Source organism: Rhinatrema bivittatum, chromosome 3, assembly GCF_901001135.1.
Source record: "Rhinatrema bivittatum chromosome 3, aRhiBiv1.1, whole genome shotgun sequence".
In the NCBI taxonomy this organism is placed as follows: domain Eukaryota; kingdom Metazoa; phylum Chordata; class Amphibia; order Gymnophiona; family Rhinatrematidae; genus Rhinatrema; species Rhinatrema bivittatum.
In genome coordinates, this window is record NC_042617.1 from 172,854,978 (window position 1) to 172,881,169 (window position 26,192).

The 26,192-nt window shown below is 42.8% G+C and overlaps 1 protein-coding gene across 1 annotated transcript in view; it reads right to left on the reverse strand.

The window, feature by feature from the left end:
• CNST (consortin, connexin sorting protein) overlaps positions 1-26,192 on the reverse strand; it is a gene marked incomplete in the record, with an annotated part of 278,963 nt that overhangs the window by 167,569 nt on the left and 85,202 nt on the right. Inside the window, 1 exon segment of the mRNA XM_029593949.1 lies at positions 23,325-23,521. Within this exon segment, the coding sequence (XP_029449809.1) occupies positions 23,325-23,521 (197 nt within the window).

A 26,192-nucleotide genomic window follows, 5' to 3' on the forward strand; every position in this document is an offset into this window, starting at 1 on the left:
TATCTAGTTTGGTAGACATTTTCACCATTAGTTCCCAGATGTTATCCAGGGTGATAACCGCCGGTTTGTTAAATTGCTGGGAGAGGGTTCTTACCCCGGTTCTATCGGGACCGCTCGCTTCTCCCGTTGTTCTGGGTCCTTCAGCGGCCTCCTCCACTCCTCTACTCAATTCCTCGGTCCCGCGAAGTTCCAGGGTTTCTCCTGCCTCTCCAGCCGTTCGGTCGGCGTCTGAACCACCCAGCTGAGCATGCCCGATGACCTCATCAGTCTGCGACTCAGCTCCTCTGCCGACGGGCGGGGGCAAGGCTCTAACCGGCGTCCTGAGGTCTGGAGGGCTCAAAGATATCTCCCCTGGTGAGTACGGCTCTCCTCCTGCCTGCTCTCCAACGGGGACTGCAGCCCTCAATTGCGGCGTTTGGAGGGAGAATTCGGTTATTAGTCGCTGACCGGCAGCATTATCAGGGTCGGGTGGGAAGACCCGAATCCTGCCTTTCCGTTTGTGCGGCATCAAACTTGAGGAAACAGCGTTATTAACTTAATTTAAATCGTGGGTCCGGAGCGATACGAATTCACTCCCTCTCAGGGCGCCATCTTGGATTCCCCCCTCTCCGATTCTTTTTTAAACACAGCTATACTAACTGCACTAACCACATCCTCTGACAACAAATTCCAGAGTTTAATTGTGTGCTGAGTAAAAAAGAACTTTCTCCGATTAGTTTTAAATGTGCCCCATGCTAACTTCATGGAGTGCCCCCTAGTCTTTCTACTATCCGAAAGAGTAAATAACCGATTCACATCTACCCGTTCTAGACCTCTCATGATTTTAAACATCTCTATCATATCCCCCCTCAGCCGTCTCTTCTCCAAGCTGAAAAGTCCTAACCTCTTTAGTCTTTCCTCATAGGGGAGCTGTTCCATTCCCCTTATCATTTTGGTAGCCCTTCTCTGTACCTTCTCCATCGCAATTATATCTTTTTTGAGATGCGGCGACCAGAATTGTACACAGTATTCAAGGTGCGGTCTCACCATGGAGCGATACAGAGGCATTATGACATTTTCCGTTTTATTCACCATTCCCTTTCTAATAATTCCCAACATTCTGTTTGCTTTTTTGACTGCCGCAGCACACTGAATCGACGATTTCAATGTGTTATCCACTATGACACCTAGATCTCTTTCTTGGGTTGTAGCACCTAATATGGAACCCAACATTGTGTAATTATAGCATGGGCTATTTTTCCCTATATGCATCACCTTGCACTTATCCACATTAAATTTCATCTGCCAGGATGAGTGCAGGATGAGTGCAGTCGTTCCAGGAACTTGTCCAAACTGTTTTTAAACTCAGCTCCACTAATAGCTTTCACCACATCCTCTGGAAAAGAATTCCAGAGCTTAATTTTGCATTGAGTAAAAAAATATTTTATCTTATTAGTTTTAAATGTATTATCTAGTAACTTCACTGTGCTTCCCCTAGTCTTTGTACTTTTTGAAAGAGTAGACAACTGATTAACATTTACTTGTTTCATTCCACTCATTATTTTATAAACCTCTATCATATCTCCCATCAGTTGTCTCTTCTCCAAGCTGAAGAGCCCTAACCTTTTTCGCCTTTTCTCATACGGGAATCGTTCCATCCCCTTTATCATTTGGGTCGCCCTTCTCTGTACCTTTTCTAATTCTATCTTTTTTGAGATGTGGTGACCAGAACTGCACACAATACTCAAGATGAGGTCACATCATGGAGCAATACAGAGGCATTATGTTATTCTCTGTTTATTCTCCATTCCTTTCCTAATTATCCCTAGCATTCAATTTGCTTTCTTGGCTGCTGCTGCTGCTGCACACTGAGCAGAAGATGTCAACGTATTTTCAACGATGACACCAAGATCCTTTTCCTGAATAGTGACTCCTAATGTGGAACCGTGCATTGTGTAGCTATAATTTGGGTTACTCTTCACTTTGCATTTGTCTACATTAAATTTCATTTTCCATTTGCATGCCCAGTCTCCCAATTTTTCAAGGTCCTCTTGCAATTTCTCATAATCCTCTTATGATTTAACAACTTTGAATAGTTTTGTCGCTGGCAAATTTGATCACCTCACAGTTTCCATTTCCAGATCATTTATAAATATATTAAAAAGCAGTGGTCCCAGAACAGATCCCTGGGGTTTTACACTATTCACCTTTCTCCATTGGGAAAATTTACCATTTAGCCCTACTCTGTTTTCTATCTTTTAACCAATTGGAAATTCACAATAGCACACTGCCCCTATTCCATGACATTTTAATTTCCTAAGAATTCTCTCATGAAGGAATTTGTCAAATGCTTTCTGGAAATCCAGATACACTATATCAACTGGCTCACCTTTATCCACGCAGATTACCCCCATGTAGAAATATTGCACCTAAAGTTAACATAGGTTACCACTTTCTTCATTTTTCCAAGCTCAAGCCTTTATGGATCCACAGTGTTTATCCCATGCCCTTTTGAATTTGTTTACTGTTCTCATCTTCACCACCTCTTCTAAGAGGGCATTCCAAGTGTCCACCACCCTATCTGGAAAGAATATTTCCTGATATCGGTTTCGGGTTGTCCCCCCTAGAGTTTCATAACATGACCCCTGGTTCTACAATTTCCTTTCCAACGGAAAAGGTTTGATGTTTATGCATCTGTAATGAGCGTGGTAACTGGGAGCCCTTAGTGCTGTGACGTAGTTGGCGCAGACTAGTAGGCGAACCTACTAGGCCTATGCCAACAGCTGGCGAACATGTGCTGGAGTGGTATAGTTTGGAGCTTCGCCTATACCAGCCAATTCCTCTGCAGCTTGAGTCCTTGGTTCTGGAGGCTGGTGGGTGGGTCCCGAAGGTGGTCAAACAGGCGAGAGTCCAGGAGTAGGCTGGAGTCAGGGGTAGGCAGTAGACAAGGAGATATCAAAGTCAGGTCAGAGGTTGGGGCAGGTGGCAGACAAGGTGTGGTCAGATTCCAAGGCGAAGGTTAGATCCAGGCAGCAAGCAAGGTGTGGTCAAGGTCCAAAGCTGTGGAGCCCTCTGGCTGTGGTTTTGTGCTTCGTGCTCCTGTTCTGGGCCTTTGTGGGGTTTTTTGCCAGAATCAAAGGACTATTAGTCGCGGAGTCCCGTGGTTATGTTTCTCATAGTTTTCCCTTTCAGACAATTTACCTGCTTATGGGGCTTTGAAAACTGCCCTACCAAAAAATATCTATTCCAAAAGTTCAGACAGTAATTAGGCTATGCTCCAAAGCAGAGTACAGATAAAAACATTGAGGGCAATATTCAAAAACCAATTAGACAGATAAATGAAAAGTTATCCTTCTAAAAGGCAAAACAGTGATATTCATCACCATATGCGGCTAGAATGTAGCTGCATAAATAACTTATGTGGCTAACTCTGGTTGTGCCATAGGTTTATCCTGCGCCGCTGAATATCCCAGTTAAGTTAGCCAGATAGGTGTATCCGGCTAACTAGCCACTCCACGGCTGAATATCGGCCTCATTAATCTTAGGCCTACTAGTAACAGATTCCTTAGCCAATGACTATAAATATAGATGCTTTTGGACTAGGCAAAACTGATTGGGAGGAGAGAGAGATCTTTTCCCTCCTTCCCTCTCTACTGAGAAGGCAGCCTATGTGCCAGCTCATTCATCTGATAAAATCCACTGCACAAACACTTGTGACTTTTTTTCCTGTTGATCCCACTTCCTCTTGGAAGCTGAACCTACAACTAATATCCGTTTATTTTATTTTAGACATTTTATATAATGTCGTTCCATGTATAGATCACAATGGTTTATATAGGGAAGTTCATAGTTATAACTCAACAAACAAAATGATTGGTTACAGAGGTGGTATTCATTGGCAGGCATTATCAAGTGAAATTTTCAAGCATATTTTAATTGATCTAATATATAAAGCTAAGGATACAGGTACTTGACATAAAATGATAATTTTCATGTCTTAATCAGTGACTTGTTTTGAGAGTCTTGCATTCTCTCGTTTGATTTATTCTTCATAATTTGATTATCTTTTGTCCTTGTTTTTGTAGTTCTGTCCTGATGTTTTATGTTAAGTTGTAAGCGTTTCTGAATAGTTATATTTTGAATTCATGTTTACATTTATTTCTGTCAGGTAAAATAGGTAACTCCTCAGGCAGAGAGTTCCAGAGCTTTGGACCTGCAATTGAAAGCACTCGATCTCTTGTTTGGGTCAGACGTGTGGCGCCATATTATGGGAATAGACAGTAGACATTTAATTTGAGTTCTTAGTGTTCACTGAGGATTGTGCGGTTGTAGTGTCACTCCTAATAAGCTGGCGTTATTGGAGTGAATGAGGTTGAATATTATCATTAATACTTTAAAGTAGATTCTGGATCGTACCGGACATCAGCGAGGGTGTAATGTGATCTTATTTCCTTGATTCTAATAATAGTCTTGCTGCAGCATTTTGTAGTAGTTGTAGTGGTTTTAAATGACTTGCTGGAAGACCTAGAAGTAAGGAATTACAGTAGTCAAGGTTTGAGAAGATTAGAGTTTTCAATAAAGTGCGGAAGTCCACAAGAGTTAATAATGGTTCCAACCGACTCAGTATCTGCAGCTTGATGTAACCTGTCAATTTGTTTACTGATGTGCATTTTCATTGTGAGGTTCTCATCTAGCTGTACCCCTAAATCCCGTACTTGATTTGAGGGGTTAATTTGAAAATTACCCAGGTCTAAAGCCAGTGGTTTAAGTTTGATGGGTTTCTACTCAGCTAAATTATTTCTATTTTTTTTTTGGGGGTGGGGGGCGGTTTAATGTCAGTTTAAGTTGTGATAGTTCTTGTTGTATTGCTTTCATGTAGGTAGAGAATAGCAACACTGTTTTTTCAAATGATCTGGCGAGTGGGATATAAAACTGAAAATCGTCAGCATACAAGAAAGTTATTCCTAGATTCATCAGTAATTTAAATAATGGCAGCATGTAAATATTGAATAGTATTGCTGAGAGGGCTGAGCCTTAAAGAACACCACTATCACACTGGAAAATCTCTGATATATGGTTGCCGAATTTGACTTGGAATATTCTGTTAGATAAAAATGAAGTGAACCACCTGAGAACCGTTCTGTCGATCCCTATGTTTCTCATCTGATGGCATAATAGGGTATGATCCATAGTATCAAAGGCTGCTGTTAAGTCAATTAGCACAAGACAGTAAGATTCGTCTGCGTCAAGCCCTTGTAAAACCGAATCCGTTAATGAGAGGAGTAAAGACCTAAATCCAAATTGATTTGGGCAGAGAATATTTTGATCTTCCAGGTGATTTACAAGTTGGGATAACACTGCTTTCTCAAGAACTGTTGCTAGAAATGGCAGGTTGGATATTGGATGATAGTTATTTCAATTGTTCCCCATACAAGCCTGAGAGACAAAAGTGTGAAGATCTCCAGCGATTCAGAGAAAGGGAATCTACTTTCCAATTCTTTCCATGACTATATGATTATATATCATAGAATTTTTTTTTTTATGTATTGTTTTTGGCTCAGCAGTTTTCTCCTGCAAATTTGGAAAATGCTTCTTTTGGATTAGAGTACTATAAGCCCAGGATTTTCTCTATTTTAAACTGCCACCTCTCTCACGGGCCCATACAGTAAATGCATTTGGCCGCGCGTTTTCAACGTGCTATTTGTACCCCTTATACAGTCATTTTTAACCCTTATACAGTAATTTTACCCCTTATACTGCGTTAATTTCGAACAGCGCCAGGGAAGTGTACAGAAAAAAATGCTTTTCTGTACACCCTCCGACTTAATATAGCGATATTAAGTCGGAGGGCCCCCCCCCAAAAAAAATAAAAATTTAAATTTAAAAAAAAAAAAATTAAAAACTGCCCGTGGCCTAACGGTTGGAAGACGGATGCTCAATTATGCCGGCGTCCGTTTTCCGAACCCGTGGCTGTCAGCGGGTTCGAGAACCGATGCCGGTAAAATTGACCATCGGCTGTCAAACCCGCTGGCAGCTGCCGCGAGCCCTCATTTGCATTTTTTTGTTTTTCTGAATCGCCCGCTCTCCCGCGGGTTTTTCAGTATCGGCCTGTCAGAGAGAGCAGCCATTACAGTGACAGTGTTTACTAGAAGTCACAGACACCAGGCTCTGTATGGAACCCAATGCACATGCACCCTGAGCCAAGGATCACCATTGTGTGATGGCTGAAAAACCCTACCCACAGGGCTAGAAATGCTGCCTCTGCAGCAACCCCGACTTAATTGGCCTCAGAAGCAGAAATGGGGCTTGAGAATCAAACTCGGATACTTGTATGACAGTGAACAATATTAGCAATTAAGCAATTAAGCTGGTCTCCACATTTTTAAATAGAACATAATGAAATAAGAAATGTGCTGCCCTTCAACTTGATCTGCTAGAAAAATGATTCATTGAAAGATAATGCTCTGAGCCAGCATTATGACCTGAGGCAAAGAGATGATGGCCAGATCTCAGAGCATAATATTAAAGAGTAGAAGTGCAGTAAAATACTGACAGTCGCAGAGGAGCTTAGTTTTGTCTAACTTGTCCCTTTCCTTCTATAAATCATTTTCTGATAAAAAATGATGTTAGATATACATGTAATGGATGCAAATTTATTTGTTGCTGTGTACCTCCAGCTATTCTTAAATAGACAACTGCGCCCACTCTTGTTACTCTAAGAGCCAGATGCACACAAAGCATTTTCCTCATAGACACACAACAGGAAAACCTTTATTACAACAGGTCCAAGAGACTATATCTGTGGCTGTAACAAACCTTTTACTAAGGTGCAAACTGCTGACAATTCTGATGTGGTTTAAATAAGTCACATCACCAACCAAGTACCTATGCTGGGGTTTTCTGAACTTTCTAACAATTTTCTAGGATTTATTAATCTTCCGGAAACCCAAGTTAGTATGGCATGCAAACTTTCATCTGTATAACCTAGCACTTGCTATAGCCAACTTGTCATTGTTCTTATTGTATGTACATAGTCCTAAATATTATACATGGCTGATTTTATTTCAAGGAGCTACATGCACATTCAACTATATATTTCTCCAATGCCTCACTATTTCTGATGCTCAAAGTGTTCCAAGAAATAAGGTTAAATAGCTCATACTTGTCAAAGCTAAGGAAATTTTGCATGCAGAAACTCAAAGAAGTCAGCATTCTTGTCAAGCAATACCAGATAAGAATTATGTGCCATTTCCTTTTCAAATCTTGTTGCAACATTCTGTAGTATGCCCAGGAAAAAGGTTATTCCAAACGCGATTATCGATTTATTGAAAGCCTACTTACACTGCTGCCGCCCTACATTCTGCATATTCTAAGCTTACAGTGTAGCGCCTTGTCAGCACTGTCTACAGTATTTTGCTTTTGCATAAATAGTTTTTCTGCTTCCTTACTAATGCACTACAATGTTTATGTTCTTGCTGGCAAGAGGATTTTCAAAACTTCTCAACTTTTTTTTCTACACCTGGGATTATGTTTCATCATTTCATATGAGATGTATTTTGTACAAAGTTAAAAAAATTTTTAATAAAAAATAAATTCATATTAATTAGCTTGATGATTGGGCAAATGAACCCAGCTTTTTTCACAATTACATACAGCTGCTATTTTTCTGTATTGGCTACTGCAGTGACTCAGCTCTCAAACTAATGATGCTTAATGGCTGGGCTGTCCTCAAATAACTTTGTACTGAACCAGAACAGCCACACACCCTGTCTTTCTGTCTCTTTCATTGACCCTTGACAGGTATTCACCAGTCATGTGACAGCATAGCTACTCTTCACTGGTCCAACAGGCAAGCGGGCAATAAAAAGAAAAGTACCACAATCCATTACACAACTTCTGTTGCTGAAAACCTTCTTGTTTGAGTTATGGGCAATCTGCAAAGGTTTGATATACTTGATATATGAAGGCTATAATAATGCTTTCAATATAAACTTCAAATTAAATTCAGAATGTGAACGAGGAATAGTCAGGTGATTTCATCCATGTAATGAAGTACATTTCTGTGTAATAAACATGACTTGTCCGTTTTCTCATTGTGGATGACACCATCTAATTCTGGTATGCATACAATATTTATTGATTGAGAAATAATTGTCAGACACTTAGGATTTATAAAATGATAGCTCTGACTGTTGCAAAATAGCAATGTTAAAGACAATGAGACATTTTAAATGGTTCAAAGCTTTGTAAACTATTTAAACTTAATTGACGTGGAGTCATGCCTTGGTTTCGTCTGCAAAGTGCAACTCACTGGAAGCTCAAACTTGTGACTTCAGTATATTTGAGAGGGAGAGATGGAAATAGGGCTAAATAACAAAATTATCAAGGTCTTTTCAAGTAGATGTATAAAAGGAGAAAAGCCTTGTTATGTTACAGGAAAACACTGGTCATATTTCAAACAATCATTCACATCACTGGAAAGGTGCAAAACTATTTGTAGAATTATGAAACTGGGAATCGATAAATGCACTCTACAAACTCTCTCACTCAATGAAGCTGTAGGATCTGCCATCTACAAGGAGAATGGGGCTACATGTGTGACAAGCTCTTTTATCCAACTTGCTCTCTAGTTTCAAGAACGGAAATCCAGGACTGAATGTGTCATCCCTTGGTATTCTCAGCTACTCTCTTAGTCCTGTTTACAGAGCACAGCATTGTTCAGTGACTCACAAATTCAGGTCCCAACTACCACAAACAGGAAACGATTTCAGGATATCCACAATGAATATTCATATTAGTGAACATGAGGTCAAAGAAGTAAATTCATTTATATATCTTAATTATCCTGAAAAACAGACCTATTGAGTAAAGCTGAGGGGAAACACCGCCATAATCTAAAAGAAGTAGTGTACCTTTTGCAAGAAAAAGAAAGATAAGTAATACAGACAATGAGAGAGGCGGTTCAAGGACTTAACATAATCCAAATTAATAATTAAAAAAAACTTTAACAGTTAATCTAGTACATGATTTTAAATACTGTAATTTTCCTTTCACTAGAAATTTGGATATGCCATGCAGAGTAAACAATCAATGTAACTGTGAGGGAGCATATAAGAAACTCACTCAGAATACCGTAGAGTACCGGCTACAGTTATCTGTACCAGTCCTCTTTAACTCCCAACCCAGCAAGGGATTCAGAGCTAGGGTGGATCAATGCAGGCAGGGATAAGAGGCCAGAGCCTGAGGGAGGTCTCAGAAAGAGAGAGATGGAAGCCTTGAGTTAAATTGTAAGTTATGATTGTTTTGTTGAACTGCACAAACCAGCTAAGTTGTTTTGTTTATTATTGTTCACCAATAAAGAAGCTTATAAAGATTGTTGGCAAGAGACCAACCTGAAGTCTGTTCTCAAACTAGTCCTGACCGCCTGGCATCACATATGGTAGCAGAAGTGGGGTCTTGCCTAAGCAGGAGCACAGGCAGATACCCTCAGCCACAGCAGAAAAGAAAAAAACCCTACAGTTTTTTTTTCTTTTCTCCTGGGCCCTCCAGACTCCCCTAACTGAAGCTACAACAGGCCAATGGGGTAGCCCCACCTGTGCAGTCGGGGATCGAGCAGTGAGTCAGGACTGGGCAGGACTGTTTTTTTTTCCTCTCCTTCCCTGACGAGATACCCCGTTTCTAGGTGGCTCAAAATGCAGGGAAGATGGAGCAAGTGATCCAGGTCCTTGCTACAGGGCTGCAGCAATTGCAGAACATTCTACAAATTCAAATTGACAAGCAGCAGGTGCTTCGAGAAGAATTTGAACAGCAAAACACAGTTCTAACTCAGGTAGCACAGGCTGTGCAGACCGCTGTGAACAGGGTAGACCAGGTGGCTCAGTTACCTCATATTCTATTTAAAATGAAGGAAGGTGAGGATCCAGAGGGCTTCCCTAAAAACTTTGAGAAGACTGCCTATTTGTCAGCTTGGCCTGAAGCCAGTTGGATTACATACCTGGCTAACTTGCTCACAGACAGGAGTCAAGCAGCTTTCCAAACAGTCAACTTGGATGGGAGGGCTACCTATGTAGAAGTCAAAGCCACTATCCTGAAAAAAGCTGGGTACACCTCAGAAACATACCAGCAGCTGTTCCGGTGGGGGTTCCTGCAACCCAGGGAGCACTCCTGAAAGTTGTTTCATTACCTGAAGGATGCCAGCTGGAAGTGGTCATAGCTGGATGCAAAGACTGGCATTGAAGTAGTCAGACAGATGCTTCTGGAACAATTCTTAGACGGGCTTGAATGGCCCATGTGGGCTTGAGTCTGTTGAAACACAAGACTTACATTGGAAAGAGCTCTAGAAGTGGCAGACACCTTCCACTAGGCACAATTAATGCCCAACGTGGTACGGAGGCTAGAAAGATAGCCCGCACAAATTCCCTGGTGAAACGCAGAAAGTGGAGATCCCCAGCAGCGTTCCCCAGAGGAGGATAGCTTGTCTTCTGTACCTAGATATCAGGTCACAGTCTATTCCATGTGCTTTAACTGTGATCGAAAAGGTCATTTGGCAAGGGGCTGGCAATTTGAGGAACCTGAATTTAAGGATATCAGCTTAGTGACCCAGCCAATACTAGAATGTGAAGTCTCTAGGATAAAGGAAAAACTCCAAAGCAGGAAAAATTCTCATCTCGGAATGAAAAAGGTACCTCATGGAATTTAACTCACCCCAGGAATGAAACTGTCGACAATTATTTCTTCTGTGCCCGGAATGGTCATCAGAAGGACAGTTGCCCATCTGGAAAGGCCAAAAATAAAGAGCCATCAAGGGGAACAACTAAAGGCAAAGGAGAACCCACTCAGTGGGCATGCTGTTTTTGTAAAGTAGTGGACCAAAACGTTGAAGAGTGTCCATGATTAGATGACATGAAGAAATAGCATATGAAGGAGCAGGTGACAATAGCAGAATCCCAAGAATAAGAACAAAAAATGGAAACAAGACTGGGCAGACACTTTCTCAAAACAGTGGATCTTCCTAATCAGCATCATAAGGAGTTTATGATTCAGGTGGAAACTGGACGAAGTGCCCACTCAAGTATTGGTGGATTCAAGGTCTGGCAAGACACTCATTCATGAGGACCTCCACCAAAAAGAGTGCAAAAACAGAAACTTACATGGGGACAAACAGGAATACTCAACCAGTCAGGTTCTGCTGTTGACCTCGGCAGGTCAAGTCATTATGGAAGCAGGAGTCCTTCCCTGAGCTCCTATACCCGGTTATTCTGGGACGTGACTGTCTCCGGTTTACAGCCCTGTGGAGCCAGTTCACAGGGCAGCTCACCTAGGAATGGGTCATTGGTGAGGAAGAGCCAGGAAGAAGCCCAGCACAACTAGCCTGACAAGGCGGAGCTGAGGGAGAGGATATGTGAGGGAGCATATAAGATGCTCCCTCAGAACACCTTAAAGGAATGGCTACAGCTATCTGTACTGGTCCTCTTTAACTCCCAACTCAGCAAGGGATTCTGGGCTAGGGTGGATCACTGCAAGCAGGAATAAGAGGCCAGGGCCTGATGGAGGCCCCAGAGAAAGATGGAAACTTTGAGTTACAGAACTGTAAGTTATAATTGTTTTGTTGAACTGCACAAACCAGCTAAGTTGTTTTGTTTATTATAGTTCACCAATAGACAAGCTTATAAAGATTTTTGCTAAGGGTCCAGTCTGGAATCTATTCTCTGGTTAGTCCTGACTGCTCAGCATCACAGCTAACTTAACATCCACAGGAAAGAAAACAAATTTAACTAAATGTTAAGCACATCGTCTGCTGACTGCACATGTGGACAGGGCTGTTTGTTTACTTGAAGTTCTATGGTGATGCCAACCCCTGATCTCTCCTCTTACCTGCTGCTGGCAAAAGGAGGAGGAGGTCAGCAGCAGTGCCTCGGACCACCTTCTCCTCCTTTGCTGCCCAGAGCAGATAAGTTGCATTTTGAACAACAGGAGACACCACAGTGTTTTGCGGTTCAAAACATACTGGATCCAGGCGACATCGGAAGAGAACATGGCCAGAGTTATCACTGCTTCCTCCTCCTTTTGCTGGTAGCTGATGACGGGAGGAATCAAGAGGGTGGGAGGAAGAGAGGCAGGCTCTTAGTTCCAGCAATTCCATGAGGATACTACAATTCGACAACATGGGTCAAATTTTGCAGCCTTTCCATGGCATCATGGCAGATCAGGGGCCCTGAATATTACAGCACAGTTATCATGACATCATAAAAAGGAACTCAAATAGATAATCTGATTTTGGCTTCAGATTATAAGTATTCAAAGCAAAACTATAATAGAGTGAATCATCTGTGTTGCTTAATATTTTGAAAAGCTTGGAGCCAGACAGGTGCTTTGAGATACCAGCAGAGCTGACTTCAATCAACTACTGATAGCTGCAGCAAAACAGCAGTTTGCTATTGGAACTATTTATTTATTTATTTCTTTATTTATTTATTTATTTATTTATTTAACATTTTTATATACCGGGCTTCATGCAGAATTGCATATCAGCTCGGTTTACATTGTAACTGAAAAAGACATGCATGAAGAATGCAAGTTACATAGAACAGGGACTTAAAACTTGGAACAGAATACATAGGTAAAATAACTTATAACATAATTGACGAATGAGAAACTGAAAATTATCTTTGATTGTGAAGTGTTATGTTTCAGGCTTGGTTGAGAGTCTTTGGATGGATTATTTGCTAGTGTGTGGATGTTGATGTGACTTATTATCATGATTTGAACGCTTGTTCGAAAAGCCAGGTTTTAAGTCTTTTTTTTAAATTGATTGGGCAATGTTCTGTCCGGAGAGAAGAAGGTAGCGAGTTCCAGAAGGATGGACCTGCTGAAGACAAGGCTCGTTTGCTAAGCGAAGTTTTTACGTGTGTTGTTTGGAGAGTGTTTTTGTAAGCTGATCTCCCTGGCAATCAAAAAGCTTGGAGCCTCCATCCAACTCCAAGGTTTACAAACCCACAAACAAAACTGTCAGTCTTATTTATTTATTTATTTATTTATTTTTAATTTTTATATACCGAAGTTCTTGTAGGGACTACAAATCACTCCGGTTTACATAAAACAATGAACTGCCCAACAGAGAGCGGAGCTTTACATAGAACAGTAGAACATATGGAACAATATAACTAGATGACAATTTAACATAGTGATAAATAAATATTATAGTTTAACTGGTAATACTAGATGACAATTTAACTAGATGACAATTTAACATAGTGATAAAATAAATTATAGTTTAACTGGTAATACATAAAAATTATATTATTTAATATAAGCAGTATAACTATTTAATGTAGAATAAAGGCGTATTAACAGTGCCAAATATATATATAGAAATGAATTTTTTGAACTCAAAGATAGTTGTTCCGTTGCAGAGTCTTAAAAAAGGACTTGGTGTGGTGTCCATGATTAGGAGATACCTAATATATAGGATGACTGTCCGTCAGAGTAGAATTAAGCGTCTGGGAAGGCTTGTTTGAAAAGAAAGGTCTTAAGTCTTTTTTTGAATTCTTGGTGACTAGTTTCTAATCTTAGATCTGGGGGAAGCGTGTTCCACTGGTGGGGGCCTGCTGAAGAAATCGCTCGTTTGCTCAATGAAGATTTTATTTGCGGAGCATGCAGTGTTCCTCTGTATGCGCTTCTGATTGGTCTGGAAGACGTGTGCGGTTGGAGTTGAGAGGTTAATGTGATGGGAGCTAGTTTGTTTGTCGCTTTGTGGATGATAGTGAGTACCTTATAGAGTATCCTTTGTTTAATGGGAAGCCAATGTAGATTACGAAGGATTGGGGTGATATGATCTTTTTTGTTAGTGCTTGTTAGTATTCTAGCCGCTGAATTCTGAACCATCTGTAATGATTTGATAGTGTTGGTGGGTATTCCTAGAAGCAGGGAGTTGCAATAGTCGAGCTTAGAAAGAATGATGGATTGTAGTACTAGCCTGAAGTCGGAGAAGTAAAGGAGGGGTTTAAGTTTTTTGAGGACTTGCAGTTTGTAAAAGCAGTCCTTTGTGGTATTATTTACAAACTTTTTTAGGTTTAGATGGTTGTCTAGCCATGCTCCAAGGTCTCTGACGTCAGGTGAGAACGTGATATTTGCGTTTGGTAGAGAGAGGCTGGAAGAGATTGTGAGTGGATCCTGGGAGACAATGAGCATTTCGGTTTTATTAGCATTCAATACTAAGTTGAGGCTTGAGAGTAAATTTTTTTTTTTTTTTTTTTTTTAATAGGCTGAAGGCATTCGTTCCAGTAAGTGATCGTTTTTTGAAGGGATTCTGTAATCGGAAGAAGGATTTGTATGTCGTCTGCATAAAGGTAATGAGTAAGCTTGAGGTTTGAGAGTAGATGGCAGAGAGGGAGGAGGTAGATATTGAAGAGGGTGGGTGAAAGTGAGGATCCTTGCGGGACTCCTTGCTCAGTAAGGATTGGATGCGATTCTTTGTTGTTTATCCTTACTTTGTAGAATCTGTTGCTTAAGAAGGAATGAAACCATCTGAGCACTGTGCCTTTGATCCCTATGTTGGCTAGTTGGTCTATTAGAGTAGAGTGTTTTACCGTATCAAACGCAGCAGAAAGATCTAGAAGAACCAGCAGGTAGGATTGTTTTTTCTCCAGATTAACTAGTATTGTGTCCGTGAGAGATAGTAGGAGCGATTCGGTGTTTAGGCGTTTTCGGAAGCCATATTGAGCCGGGGATAGAATATTATGTTCTTCCAAAAAATCTGACAGTTGCTTGTTGACAATTTTTTCCATCAGTTTGGCGATGAGTGGTAAGTTTGCGATGGGTCTGAAATTAGCTGGGTCTGATGGGGAAGCGTTTGGTTTCTTTAGTAGTGGTTTCAGGATTGCTAATTTTAACTGGTTAGGAACTAAACCTTGAGAAAGGGATGTGTTGATAATTTCTGCAATTGGTTTTGAGATGGTGTTTGGTATGGCGATGAGGAGATTTGTTGGTAATGGGTCTGATGGGTGGGAGGAAGGTTTGAGTTTTTTGAGTGTGTTTTCAATCTCCAGTGAAGAAGTGAGCTCGAATGAATCCAGGCTTGTGTGGATTAAAAGTGAGCTCGAATGAATCCAGTCTTAAAAGTAAATGGGATTACATTACCAACTTTTGAATTTTGCTAAATAGAACATTACAAATTCAAGAGATGGGAAGAATTCTGGTCAAGAATCTGCATATGTCTTGGAGAAACATAAGCAGAGATGGAATTACTTTATTGGAAAAAAAGAAGAGATAAGAACAGGCAGCAGTCCTGAATCTTTAGTAATGTATTTCATTAAGAAGATGGAACATTTTTTGATATGTTAGAAAGCAGACACTCTGAAGAAGAAGAAAAGATAAAATGAATTCACAGTGACACAATATGACAGCCTATGTATATATATATGGTAGTATAAATTTTGGAACTTATTGTACAAATCTCATCGCTGAGTTTCCTCACTCCGAAAGACATCAACTCTTCACAAGACTGTACTGTTCTGTTCGTACGTCTCACTCTGCATGTAAAAGTGGCCCCTAACCCCTACACTACTACGTAAACCTCACCTTGAGTTACTAGATGGGCTTCCTATAGTAGCATAAATAGCTAACTACTGCAAGAGCCTTGTAGAAGTTTCTCTCTCTTTCTCCTCACCCCCCCCCCCCCCCCTCAGTAGTGAAATGAGCACTTTGCAGATAGGAAAATGCAATTATGTAGGTATTACTGTAAAGTGTGAAAAGTTAATGCACTTTGCGGGAATACCTATAAGCGCTAAGATAACTCACATTGAGATAAATAGGCTATTACCATAAAACACGCCCCTCTTCCTATCACATACGATATTTTGATGAATCTAGCCCTTAGTGAGGAAAAATCTGAAAAGGTATGAAATCATTCATATTCAGAAGACATTTAAAATTATAATGTGCCTGTTTACAGTGGCTATCAAAAGTCTACACCTCAAACATTTTTCACATTTTGTTGTCAGTATTTCAAACCTGCATACATTTAAATGAGGATTTTTTTCCTTACTCATCAACATAACATAATACTATATTTCCATAACTTTCAGAGCCAAAATGTTTTATTGAAGAATAAAGCATAAACATATGAAAAAAACAAAATGGAAAATCCACCAACTGAATAAGTCTCCATTTTCCTCCCCACCCATCAATACTTGGTAGAAGAACCTTTGGCAGCAATTACAGTTCTGAATCCGTTAGAATAGGTCACCACCAACTTTGCACACCTAGATTTGTAAATATGTTATAATTTTATACTGCCTTATTTCGACACAGTCCCACTCAAAGTGGTTTACAAAGCATGAAAATAACACATAACATCATAAAATGCATCTTTTTAATCCCACTCAAAACTGTTCAAGTTCTGTCAAGTTCCTTGGAAAGTATTGATGGATGGACAACAATCTTCAAGTCATGCCAGAGATTTTTGATTGGATTGAGATCATAGCTCTGACTGGGCCATTCCAGGACATTTACCTTTTTGTTCTGTTATGTTTACCAGCTCACTTACCTGATGCTGCTTGACTGGCCCAGCACTGCCGCTTTGCATAATCAAAGATGCTGCCACTTCACACAGCTAAGAATGCCGCCAGCCTGCACATCCGGCCTTCCTCCAAGATGCGTGCCAATGTTTAAAGGCCATGTAGTGGGAAACCAGCCATCTGGCGCTTCCCGAAGTCATCACATGGCCAGGTATTTAAACCACAACCATGCAATGCCAAGACACCTCAGCAACGAGTCAACTCTCATTGAGTATGTGAGTTGCTGCTTCCTCCTCTCGCCCTGCCTTGTCTTCAGCCTCGCTCAGTCTTGCCTTTGCCCTCCCACCTTGTCTTCACCTGTCTTCTCCTAGCCTGCCTGCCCCTGGACTGATTCTCAGAACTGACCATAGCTTGTCACCTGATTACTTTTGTTGCCGCCCGCCTCAGACCTTAACCTGGACCATGACCTCCCTTACCTGCCGCCTGCCTTTGAATATAGCCTGGACACTCACCACTTCCAACTGCTGTGTGCCTCCGACCTCAGCCTGACACCGGAACTACTCTCCTGCCTATGCCCCAGAGAGTGCCACCTAAGACCTGCTGGTCCCTGGAATCCAAAGGCTCAACCTGAGGGGAAAGTGGCTGCTACAGGCAAAGCTCCAGCTCAGTCTCTGCACTGTCTGCTCCACCAGTTGGCAGTGAGGACCTACAGGGCTTTCCTTGTAGGTTGCGTCAGCCTCACCCCAACACAAGGATTCACAATCCTGCTGAGGCCATGGACCCAGTGGCTTTTTCCTCGCTTCAAGCAATACCTGGACTGGCCCAGCGTCTGCAGGAACAGCAGCAGGTACTCAACCAGGTTACCGCCGCCCTGGAAAATGTAGCCGTTAGAATGGTCACCCTGAAGCCAAACCCAGCACAGGTACCAGCGGCTCCTTTCCAATTGGTGCTACCCACCTCCACTAGACTAGTGCCATAACTTCCAGAACCCCCTTGATTTATGGGGCACCCTACGTAGTGCCGCAGCTTCATTAATCAATGCTGCATGCATTTCCTCTTGCAGGCCACTCTCTTTCCAGATGACCAGGCTAAAATCACATACATCCTGTCCCTCTTGGGTGCACCACCCTGGCATGGGTCTCCCCTCTTTGGGAGCAGGAAGCTCTTGTATTCCAGAACCTTGCACATTTCCTAAACTAACTCCACCTTATATTCAATGAGCCAGGAAGAGACACCACCCTCGCTACAGAGATGTTATAGCTTCGTCAGGGCTCCTGGATGCTTACGGAATATGCCACAGAATTCCGAACCCTCACCTCTGAAGTGAACGGGGCGATGACAGCGTCACAGCCATTTTTCTTCAAGGAGTCTCAGGCTGCATCAAGGATGAACTGGCAGCACGCGAGGTTCCTACTTCATTGAATAACTTTATTGCCCTAGCAGGGTGCATTGACTGGAGATTTCAGGAGAGTTCTCATGAACACAGCACAATGGCCCATTCCTCTAGCTCTATGCTTCCAGCATCCATCTTCACCACCATCTCCAACTACTGCCAGATCTCCAGAAATTAAAGCCCTAGATGATCCTATACATCTGAGCCGTAGTTGGTTGACCGCTGAGAAGAAACCGTGCCAAAGGCAGCTGGGCTTATGCCTATACTGTGCAGGACGCAGGCACCTCATGGCCAGCTTCCCCGAGAAACAGGGAAACTTCCATGCCTAGGGTTGACCAGGGAGGAAACACTAGGTCGAACTTCCTCTGCTGCCCAACTCCTCATTCCTGAGTCTATATTGGTGGGTCAGACCCACTTCTTCTCGGAAGCATTCCTGGATTCCAGTGCAGAGAGGAACTTCATTGACCAAGCCCTATAGTGCACCATGGTATACCCACAGTTCTCCTGACTCAGCCATTCACCATCTCTTCAGTCTATGGAGATCCCCTTCCGGGGCAGCTCACGGTATGCATTGAGCCACTAACTCTCCACATGGTCTCTTACATTCCAGGACTATTTCCTTCTAACAGGCCGATACAGTAAAAGTCGCGGGAGAGCGGGCGAATGCCCGCTCTCCTGACGCGTGCACAGGCCACTCTCCTCTGTGCGCGATTCTGTATTCAAATGAGGGCCCGCAGCAAAAAGAGGCGCTAGGGACACTAGCGCGTCCCTAGCGCCTCTTTTTGGACAGGAGCGTCAGTTGTCAGCGGATTTGACAGCCAACGCTCAATTTTGTCGGTGTCAGTTCTCAAACCTGCTGACAGCCACGGGTTCGGAAACCGGACGCCGGCAAAATTGAGCATCCGGTTTTCAACCCATGAGCCGCGGGCCGATTTCAATTTATTTTTTTTTAACTTTTTTTTTTTTAACTTTCAGGACCTCCGACTTAATATCGCCATGATATTAAGTCGGAGGGTGCACAGAAAAGCAGTTTTTACTGCTTTTCTGTGCACTTTCCTGGTGCCCGGAGAAATTAACGCCTACCTTTGTGTAGGCGCTAATTTCTGAAAGTAAAATGTGCAGCTTGGCTGCACATTTTGCTTTCTGAATTATGCGGTAATACCTAATAGGGCGATCAACATGCATTTGCATGTTGCGGGTGCTATTAGGTTCGGGGGGGTTGGACGCGTGTTTTCAACGCGCTATTACCCCTTACTGTATAAGGGATAAAGCTAGCACGTCGAAAACGCGCGTCCAATCGCGGGTTAACAGTGCCGGAGCGCACTGTACTGTATCGGCCTGTAAGTGATTCCACGAGCAGTCAATCCCGTCACTCTGTGACCTTCCTGGCTCCAAAAACATCAACCCACCATCAACTGGTCCTCACTGGAACTGGCCAGGTGGGATCGATCCTGTTAGTCTACTTGCCTTGATTTTGTCACTCGTCCAGCCCATCTGACCACTGCAGTCACCCAGATCCATCTGCCTCAACACACTGAATTCCAGGACATATTTTCCAAACACCATTCCTATGATTGTGGAATCACATTCCTCTCTGGCAAAGAGCTTCCTCAAGGGAGACTGTACCCTCCTCTCATAGCCTGAGTGACTACATCCAGAAAAATCTGGTTAAAGGCTTCATCCACCAATCTTTTTCCCCCGCAGAAGCAGGTTTTTTTTTTCATGGCAAAGAAAGACTGAACACTCCGACCCTGCATAGACTACCAAGGCCTTACTGCCATTGCAAAAAAGGATTGCTACTCCTTACTGTAGATATCTGAATGGTTTGATAAGCTACAAAGAGCCCAGGTCTTCACAAAGCTAGATCTCGGAGGAGTATACAACCTTATCTGAATTAAACAGGGACATGAGTGGAAGACCACCTTTAATACTAAAGATGAGCAATATGAGTACCTAGTAATTCCCTTCGGAATGTTCAATGCCCTGGCAGTCTTCCAAAAAATGATGAATGAGATCTACCACCCTTTCTGGGACATACCATCTCCAGCACAGGTCTACTTATGGAGCTGGCAAAACAAAAGTCTATCCTGGAATGGCCCCAGCCCTTTAGCCTCTGAGCCCTGCAACGATTATTGGGCTTTGCCAATTATTATCAGCAATTAATTCCCAGATACTCCACCCTCGTGTTGCAACCATCCCTTCTCGACGGCTTCACGCCGCCTACCTTTCTTTCTTTGCACCTCCTCTTGCTGTGGATGGACGCCTGGCTGCCGCGGCATCTGCCTGCCGTCCTCTCCGGAGTCCCTGGACCGGCTTGGGCGCTGCCTCCCGCCATGCTCCACTGGTACCTTAGGGCGTGCGTGCTGCATGGCCCTCACTCTTTATTTCCTACTTAGTGCGAACCTCAGGGGCATCCCCCTGTGATGACATCACACTGCCTGGATATTTAAAGCCTACATTGTTTGCTAGGTTTGAGTTAGCAAGGGGATTCCTTACAGATGGGATTCACTCTCCGTACCCAGCCTCTCCAATCTTTATTGGACTCTTAACGCTAACTGGGTACCCGCTCCTTGGGGGCCTCACTTGCTTTTCAGGTTGTTATCAGGAAACTGGTATTCGCTCCTCGAGGGCCCATGTTCCCTGACTCGCTGCCTGCTCCTACCTTCTCTTCTGCCTGGAAGGATTCGCTATCTACAACACCAGTGAGTACTACCATCTTCACCTCAGAGCTGTTCCCTGGAACCAGGTACTCGCTCCTCAAGGGCCTGCCTCCGTTCCAGCCCTAGTTCCATCTCCTACGTGGAACCGCTGTGTGAGTACATCACCTTCAAGCCTCTCTGCTCTCACGGATCAGGGACTCGCTACTCGAGTGCCTGCTCTCCCTATCCTGGGGTTCTCCATACTGGGGCTTTGTGCATATTCCACTGTACTCATTATTCTCAGTTCTTTCCACTACAGCACTGCTACTGGAGGAGTCGCTGTTCCAGCGCCTGAGGGATACTAGCACAGCCAGGCTACTTCAACTGCTCACCACTGCCACCTCTGGTGGCTTCACCACATTGTCTAATAAAAGATCAATCTCTGTGTTTGTGTGTCCTAAGCTGAGCCTGACCTGTGGCCCCTCATGGGCCTTCCCCCCGTGGACGTGGTCAGCTGCCACAGTGTCCAAGGGTCCACCCAAACCTCACTAATTATAACACCTCACAGCAACACTCACTGGCTTAACACCCAAGGGGGCAGACATTGGACCTCAAAAGCCATCAACGCATTCCAAAGCCTAAAACAAGCTTTCACTCAAAAGCTATATTTACAACACCCAGATCCAACTCACTCTTTCATGCTCGAGGTAGATGCCTCTTCCCTCAGGGTTGAGACTGTCCTCAGTCAACATAGCACAGAAGAAACCTTTCTCCCATGTTAATTCTTCTCTAAAAGGTTTTCCCCAGCAGAGAAGAATTATAAAATTGGAGATAGAGAACTCCTAGCAGTCAAGCTGGCCCTTGAAGGATGGCATCATCTCCTGGAAGGGGCCCAACACAAGATCATCATTTACAGAGATCATAAAAACTTAGAATATCTCCCGCAGGCCCAGTGACTCAATCACTGGTCTCTCTTTTTTTTCACAATTTGATTTCGAACTCCGTTATTAGCCAGATGAAAAAAATCTGCAGGCTGATACATTATCTCAATCCTTCCTAAATGAAGATGTCATTGAGGCCCCAAGATACATAACTGATGCTGTAAGGATCATCATTGCCTCTACTGTCTGTAGGGAAGACTGTTGTTCCCAAATGACGCCAGTAAAAAATTTTGAAGTAAGTGCACGATTCTTTCTGGGATAGGACATTCTAGAGTGGCCCAAACACTTGATCTCCTTCAACATTACTACTGATGGCCACATCTCAAGAATGATGTGAAGGACTACAGGAAATCCTACTCTACCTGCGCAGAGAATAAAACAGAGCATGCCCTACTCTGGGGATTGTTACAGCTGTTGCCAGCCCCTAGGGAACCCTGGACACACATATCCACAGACTTCATTGTGGACCTCCCTCTCTCAAACGTTTCCACTGTGATATGGATCATAGTAGATAGATTTTCAAAAATGGCTCACTTTGAACCTCTCACTAGGGTACCCTCAGCTCCTGAATTAGCCCGCCTCTTCATTCAACATGTTTTCTGATTGCATGGTTTGCCATCCCACATTCTATCCGACAGAGGCATTCACTTTACAGACGACTATTGGAAGGTTCTCTGTTGCAAATTTGGCATCTCTCTAGAATTCACTACAGTCTATCATTTCCAGGGCAATGGGCAGACCAAAAGGATCAACCAGGTCCTCAAGATCTTCCTCGGGCTGTATATCAACCAAAGGCAAGATGACTGAGCTCTTCTACTTCTATGGGTATAATTTTCCATTACAACCACATAAGCAGTGTCATCGGTTCCTCTCCATTTCGGATTGTGTATGGAAAATACCCACGAATACCACTTCTGCTATCTCTCACTGTGGACTGCCCAGCAACTCACCTCATAGCCAAATAACTCCAAAATCTCTAGAACCAGACCACCCAACTGATATCACAGACAGCTTCCCAAACCAAGAAATATGCAGACACCAAATGCCAACCAGCACCATAGTTCAAAGAGGGTGATCTGGTGTGGCTGAACACCCAACAGCTTCGTCTCCAGGTCCCTTTGCCCAGCTCTATGATTCATTGGATCCTACCCCCATCCAAGAGCAACTAGGTCCCGTTACTTACCAATTAAAGTTTCCTAATACACTAAGGATCCGTAACATTTTCCAAGTCTCCCTAGTGAAACCATTAACCCTTTTCTGGCCCTCCAGGAAGCCTCCCATATTCTCTGATGTGACACTGGAGGAGGACCAGTTTGATGTGGAAGAGATCTTGGACTCTCTGAGGAGACAGAACAAACTTGAGTATCTCATCACCTGGAAGCACTTTGGCACAGAAGAAGACTTGTGGGAACCTGCCACCAACTTCCAAGCTCCACATCTAATAAGAGACTTCTATAGGCAATTTCCATCCAAATCCAGGCCTCGGACAGGTTGTGTATCCCATTGCAGATTAGATCTAAAGTAGCTGTCCCTCTCTGTTTTAGGATCAGATGCTCTGGGAAGCAGTCATGGCATCTGGAAACTTAACCTTTCTAACATGTCCCAATGAGACATTGACCCAGTCAGTACAAGTGGGGATGGGGGGGAAATGGACCATAATCCAACCAAGCTATTCCATGTTTTTATTTCTACTTCATTTATTTTTAAAGATACCATTTTTTTGTTCATTTTGTTTTACTGTCAGTAAATATACTAAAAGTTGGCAACCCTGAAGCACAAGCTTAACATTAACAGAACAGATTCTACAGTTCTGAGTATGCATTAAACAAACCATCAAAAATAAAGTTTTAGCTACCTGATGAAGGCAGTGGGGCAATATCCTTGTATCAGTCTTCTCAATTTCTTCTCCAATCAGGGAGAGTAAGGATTGTAAAAGCTGCTTTTGATCCCTTGGCTGACAGTTTGCTTTTGCCTCAAGAGTACTTTCCTCTTGCACAGGATCTGAAGACTTACTTTCCTGGGTGGGCATTGCAGTGTCCACTGAAGAAACCCCTTTAAATAAAGACATTATTGAGATCAGCATCCAATATGGATCAAATTTCAGAGCCGTGTATCACCTTAACATGTTCTCAAAACCGCCAAAACACAGCTGAAGCCTTCCAGATAGATGCTGAATATAGCAGAAGTTGCTTACCTGCAACAGGTGTTCTCACAGGACAGCAGGATGTTAGTCCTCCCATATGGGTGACATCACAGGATGGAGCCCAATCACGGAACACCTACTGAGCAAGCCCAGGATGGCACTAATCCTGCAACCAGCAGGGGTCCCCCTTCAGTCTCGTTTAAAAGCTAAAGTAAGTGCTAAAAAATAAAATAAGAAAACGTAATGAACCCAACACCGCGGGGTGGCGGGCAGGTTTCGTGAGGACTAACATCCTGCTGTCCTGTGAGAACACCTGTTACAGGTAAGCAACTTCTGCTTTCTCACAGGACAAACTTTATTAATTCTTTACTCTATCTAGACAATAAAATACTCACTACCACATTCAAACCCATTCACACTCACCTAAAAACATGTTAAAAACATTTCCAGAACATAGTGATTGCAAGAAATTCTTATTAGATTTTTAACCATCAATGTAACAAAATACAATACTTAGCATATGTCAGATTACACTAACTTCATTTTCACTGTATCATATTCGCCATGATCGTTGTTACATTCCAAACCAAATTTACATCATTGTCCAACAAAAGATCTTTGTTTCTCCCCTCATGGGGCTTCCTCAGGGACTTGTGTTATAAATGCGCAAAAGTTGAATTTCCCAATATAATTCTCCAATATAATCAAACGTAGACTACTGATATCTGAAATATCAACATAGACGACCTTCAACATCCATATCTAGTATATACCCATATACCAATTCGCTCCCACATCACTAGATAGATACAAACCCTAAACTCCAATGGCGTATATACATCAGCTTTTTCTCCAATTTCATCATCACACGAAATTCCCGAAAATTCTTTTACACCATAATTTATATACCGGGTATGTCAAAGCATACATCCCTACAAAACAGCAAGCACAACATACCAAATAAACTAACATTTCATATCAAATCACCTGCCGCATCTCAAGAATGCACAAACCGCCACCATCTTCACTACTCACGTAAATCGAGCTGATACCCCTTAGCCAGTTGTAGACAATAGTGCCTTCCCTGTAAATATGCAAAGAATTGTGTATGTGGTATCACCCAGAACTCTTATAATTTCTGAAAAGAATAAATGGACACTAAGGGCCTCATTTTCTAAAGTATTGCAGGCCTGCGATACTTTAGAAAATCGTGCTAATGGGGGGCGGGGGGTCGACACGGGGGGGCGGTCCTGTGCTAGCCGGCAGCGATCGCACCGCCACGGTTTCGCACCCAATAGCACCACCATTGGGTGCAAAATAGACGCGAAAAGGCACCTACCTTTTCGCCGTCCGCAGCGTCTTCGCGGAGTCGGCCCCGGTGACGCCCCGACTCCTCCTCTTCCGGGGCCGACTCCCCCCAATTTAGGTAGCGCAGGCGCTACCTTCGCAAGCTATCGCAGGCTTGCGCTGTTAGCGCAAGCCTGCGATAGCTTTAGAAAATGAGGCCCTAAATCAGCATCAATCCATTATGGCACAGAGTGGAGTCCTTTGCTAGCCCCGTCTCTGAACACCTTACAGTCTCTCCCTGGCAAAAAGTCATAATTATCTTCTAAAGTTATGAATAGAGAGACAGAGGAATTATGTCTAATACTTTTCCTCCCCCAAAACCATGCTTTGCGCAAAGCTATCAACCAAAAAGGTGGACGGAATAAGAAAGCCAATTTAGTCCCTGGCATATGAAGTATGTTAATGGGATGATACTATGCGGATCGATCTTTCATCAGCTCCTCCACATCAAATTTTCTCTGATTAGAAACCTAAAATTGAATGACACATAAGAGACATGAAACGTAAACCTGCAGGTCTGGTATGGTTAATCCACCTTGCGATTTTCCCAGCCTAAGCATATCAAATTTGATGCTCACGTTTGCCCCCCCACCTCCCCAAATGAAAGCGCCCATGGCCGACTTAAAGGCCATTAAATCTTTATTTTTAACCCGAAGTGATATCATCTGTAAACAATATAAAAATTTAGGAAGTATAACCATCTTTTACCAAGGGGCACCGCCCCATAATCGACAAAGGCAGATCTTTCCATCTCTTCAGCTGCAGTTTGGCTTTCTCTAGGATAGGGGTAAAGTTATAATCATAAATCTCTGTATACCTTCGTGCCAAATTGATCCCCAGGTTTTGCATTCTATCCTTTGCCCAAGCCAGTGGAAACTCTCCCTCCCATCTATCAGGCAAAGAACAATCCAGGGGGAAATGCCTGGGATTTATTGTAATCAATTTTGAGAACAGGAAATGCCCAAAAGGCGTCAAAGATATTAAAAATGTCTCAGACATGTCCTAGAGTTACCTACAAACAGCATCATGTCATCTGCGAACAATCCTAGTTTCACCCTTTTATTTTTTATACATATACCATGAAAAGTCTCCAAATCACGTAATTTTATGACCAGGGGCTCTAAAGACAGGGCAAAGTAATGGTGATAGTGGACAGTCCTGCCTAGTTCCCCTACCCAGTGCAAAAGATTGATACAAAGTTCCATTTACCAGCAATTGAACATGTGGTTGACG